Here is a 3,518-nt window from a genome sequence, read left to right on the forward strand (position 1 = left end):
TAGTCCGTCGACGATCAGAATTTAACTTCAGATTTTCTTTTTGCTTTTAATACAAAAGTGTACCTATTTTTAATGAGCATAAACCTAAATTGTTATTTTGAATTTTATACGATTTTACATTATAGTCCTCCAATTTCATTATTGATAAATTTTAGTTCAGTTATATGAACTCTAACACAATTGATAGACCATGTATTTACCGAGGACTATTTTGTAATATTCTAGGGGTTAATCTGTAATAGTGTAAGTTTCAATCTATAATTTACTGGCATGATATCTCCTTCCGTTAGATAGAGGTAACGGCTCTGAAATCATTTTATATAATTAATTATGAATATGAAAATGAAGGAAATACTTAATTATGGACATTCAATATTTAAAGGCTAATTAATTAATCAATTAATTAATCCAAGTAAAAATAAATAACAAATCTATAGCTCAACTCAAGTCCATTGCTGGAAAAAATGGGATAAACTGGAAGATGGGCCGGGCCTCCTTTTGCCACTTATTGCAATTTGCAAATGCTTTGGTTGAGAAAGATTTTAGCCTTTAGGAATGTGATTGAAATTTTGAATAATATTTGGTTCGTTTTAAAGATAAAGTGGTGTAAATTCTTAGAATTGAATTTCATTTTCTTATTTGGCTCATAGGTAATCCAAAATTGTTTATGATTTTCTATATTTATATATTTAAATAACTAGAAATATACCCGTATTATGCACGTTAAAAAAAAAAAATGTAAATTTGAGAGTATATATATATATATATAGATTCTTGAATGAAATTTCTTTTATTATGCTATCAAAAAATATTATAAAGATATATCAATAGTAAAAAAAAATATAGCGTAATTTTTATTATTAAATAAAAATTAATAGATAAACATGTTTATAGAGATAAATAAAAAAAAGTAAAATGAAAGGTGATATAATTCATTGTTTTGATTTATTAAAATTAATGTAAAAAAAATAATTAACTTATATCTCATTATAATCCATGAATAAATAATTTATTTTAAATAACTAAAAGTTGTATAAATCTTCTGACTTATTATGTTATTAGTACCATAGTTAATCAATTATATTTAACATAATTTAATTTAATAAAAAAATTTATTTTTTTAATATAAAATAATAATTGGCAATATTATTAAAATTTATAAATTATGTAATTTATTTATATGTTAAAAGTTATATAAATTGTTACTTAACAAGCTATTAATTCTCTAACTTTATATTAATCAACTACATTTAAGACGGTTTAATTCAATTATAAATTAATTTATTTTCAAATAAATATAAAAACAAACAATTGAGTCATACACATATCATTAATTTGAAATCCTACATAACAACATCAACGAAAATTCTGCCTGCTTTATATATATATATATATATTGATTTGATAGTTTACTATTGTAAAAACATATTAAATAATCTTTAGAAAAGGAGACAAAAAAAAGTTTGAGTAATAATACAATGATACAACTTATATATAGTATTTCTAAGAAAGCTAAAGTATTTCTTGAGAGTAAATAATTTAAAATAAAAAAACGCATTACTACACTATTTTAAAAAATAAATAAATAGAAGTGTTTAGATAAAAAACTTTAAAGATACATTAAATATAGGAAACGGCTGTTGGAGGAAACATTTATTACTTTACAAATTTGAGAGTAAACATTTATCACAAAGTATAATATATTAATACATTAATTAAATAATTCATTGTTATTACACTTTATTATTTTTAAAAAACTAATAATTAATAATAATTACTTAAAGCGATTAATAAATTAAATAAACAAAATCAAACCAAACGAAAAACACTAAGTCAAAAGAAATCATAACCAAACTAATATATTAATACATTGAATAATTAAATCAAACCAAACTAATATATTAATACATTGAATAATTAAATCAAACCAAACCAATATATTAATACATTGAATAATCAAATCAAACCAAATCAAAAACCTTAATTCAAAATAAATTCAAACCAAATCAAACTAAACCAATATGTTAATATATTAAATAATCAAATCAAACCATGCTAAGTGAAAGTCTAATTGGAAAAATATGCCACATATCAAATTAAAATACTAAGTGAATATGCCACATGTCAACTTTCTAAGGACAAAATGCTTGCTTTATATATATATATATATTGATTTAAATTTTTAGGTATAATTGTTAGATTATAGTAACCTTTTTGTAGTAGTTGTAATCCAAATCCTTTCAAAATATTGCAATTATACTTGAACCAACCTTCTAAAATATATTATCTTACCCTAACTTTTAAAGATTTGTTACAATCGTGCCCATTTGATCAGGATAATCAATCATCTCCAAACTCAATTTTATCATAACTTTCCAACAACCTCGCATCGATTGTAAAAGATGATGGTATAATTTTAATCAAATAGATACAATTATAACAAATCTTTAAAGGATAATAAGATAAAATAACCTTGTTAAACTCTTAAATTTAAGGCGTCGTAAATTGTAAACTAACCCTTTAATGGGGTAATTTTGAGTATATATAGTGGACTTAGGACAATTGTACTAAGATAAAGATTATGCATCTTGTATCATATGTTAATTTGAACTTAATTAAGAATATAATATCATTATTTTAATATTATTTATTATTGTATGCTAACAAACCTATTTTGAAAGGTTTAGATGTAATTTTAAGTTTTCAAAAAGGGGTCTTGTTTTGGTCATTAACCTCATTCCTTCGAGCTAAAAGTGGGAAGAAAAGAAATATTCAAGAGAGGAAATAAATTAAGAACTTCAATGTATTGAACCTTGATATTGAATTTTCATTCCTCCTTATTTACACATAGTAAAAACTCTTTTTAATTCTTTTAAAGAAGATAAAATTTTAAAGCTCAATAGACAAGAAGGTATCAGAATAAAGGAACCTCAGTTGATGAATAGTGGAATTTTAAGGCAGGCTAGGAGGAGAAAGAGATGGCTTTGTGACTTTGAGCTCTCCACAGTCACTGATGTAAACAGTTTTTAGAGGTCTGTTCCAAATTGCTCGAGCATTTTGTGCTCTTTCATCTCCAAAAAACTCTGCCAAATCATTGAATTGCCGAATTCTTTCTGATGGTTTGTATGTAGGAATTGATGCTATGGATGTTACAACATCCAAACCTGCAATTGGATTCAAATAAAAGGTCAGTAAAGTACTAACAGATACTGCATAAGAACAGCTTCTCACTATTTTTTTTTTTTTTTATTGGACGGAACATGAAATCAATATAATTTGTGTAGTAGTACAATTACAGAATTTCTATTACAATAGATTAAGCATACAAATCTCGACAGCCTCTTCCCTCTTGTACCTGGAAAAACCCTCCCCAAATCCCACTCCTTGTTAGAATCGCAATACCGATAAAATGTGTGCACTGAAGATAGTGGTTGCGATAAGCTACTGACGATTAAACTTCTGAATTTCAGTATTTCAATTATAATTGTGAAATGTACCTTCGACCATCATGTCATGTT

The 3,518-nt window shown here is 24.5% G+C and overlaps 1 protein-coding gene across 1 annotated transcript; it reads right to left on the reverse strand.

Annotated features, from left to right (window-relative positions):
* Window positions 1–2,785: 2,785 nt before the first annotated feature.
* On the reverse strand, window positions 2,786–3,166 carry LOC149491602 (peptidyl-prolyl cis-trans isomerase CYP28, chloroplastic-like; the record flags this gene model as incomplete). Its single annotated transcript, XM_089717192.1, is given in 1 exon segment — window positions 2,786–3,166. A coding segment is annotated over 1 exon segment (214 nt), but the record flags the coding sequence as incomplete, so codon positions are not given.
* Between the last annotated feature and the right edge of the window lie 352 nt (window positions 3,167–3,518).

This window comes from Jatropha curcas, unplaced genomic scaffold (assembly GCF_041381405.1).
Source record: "Jatropha curcas cultivar XTBG-Jc1 unplaced genomic scaffold, XTBG_Jcur_1.0 HiC_scaffold_1136_pilon, whole genome shotgun sequence".
Taxonomy (NCBI): Eukaryota; Viridiplantae; Streptophyta; class Magnoliopsida; order Malpighiales; family Euphorbiaceae; genus Jatropha; species Jatropha curcas.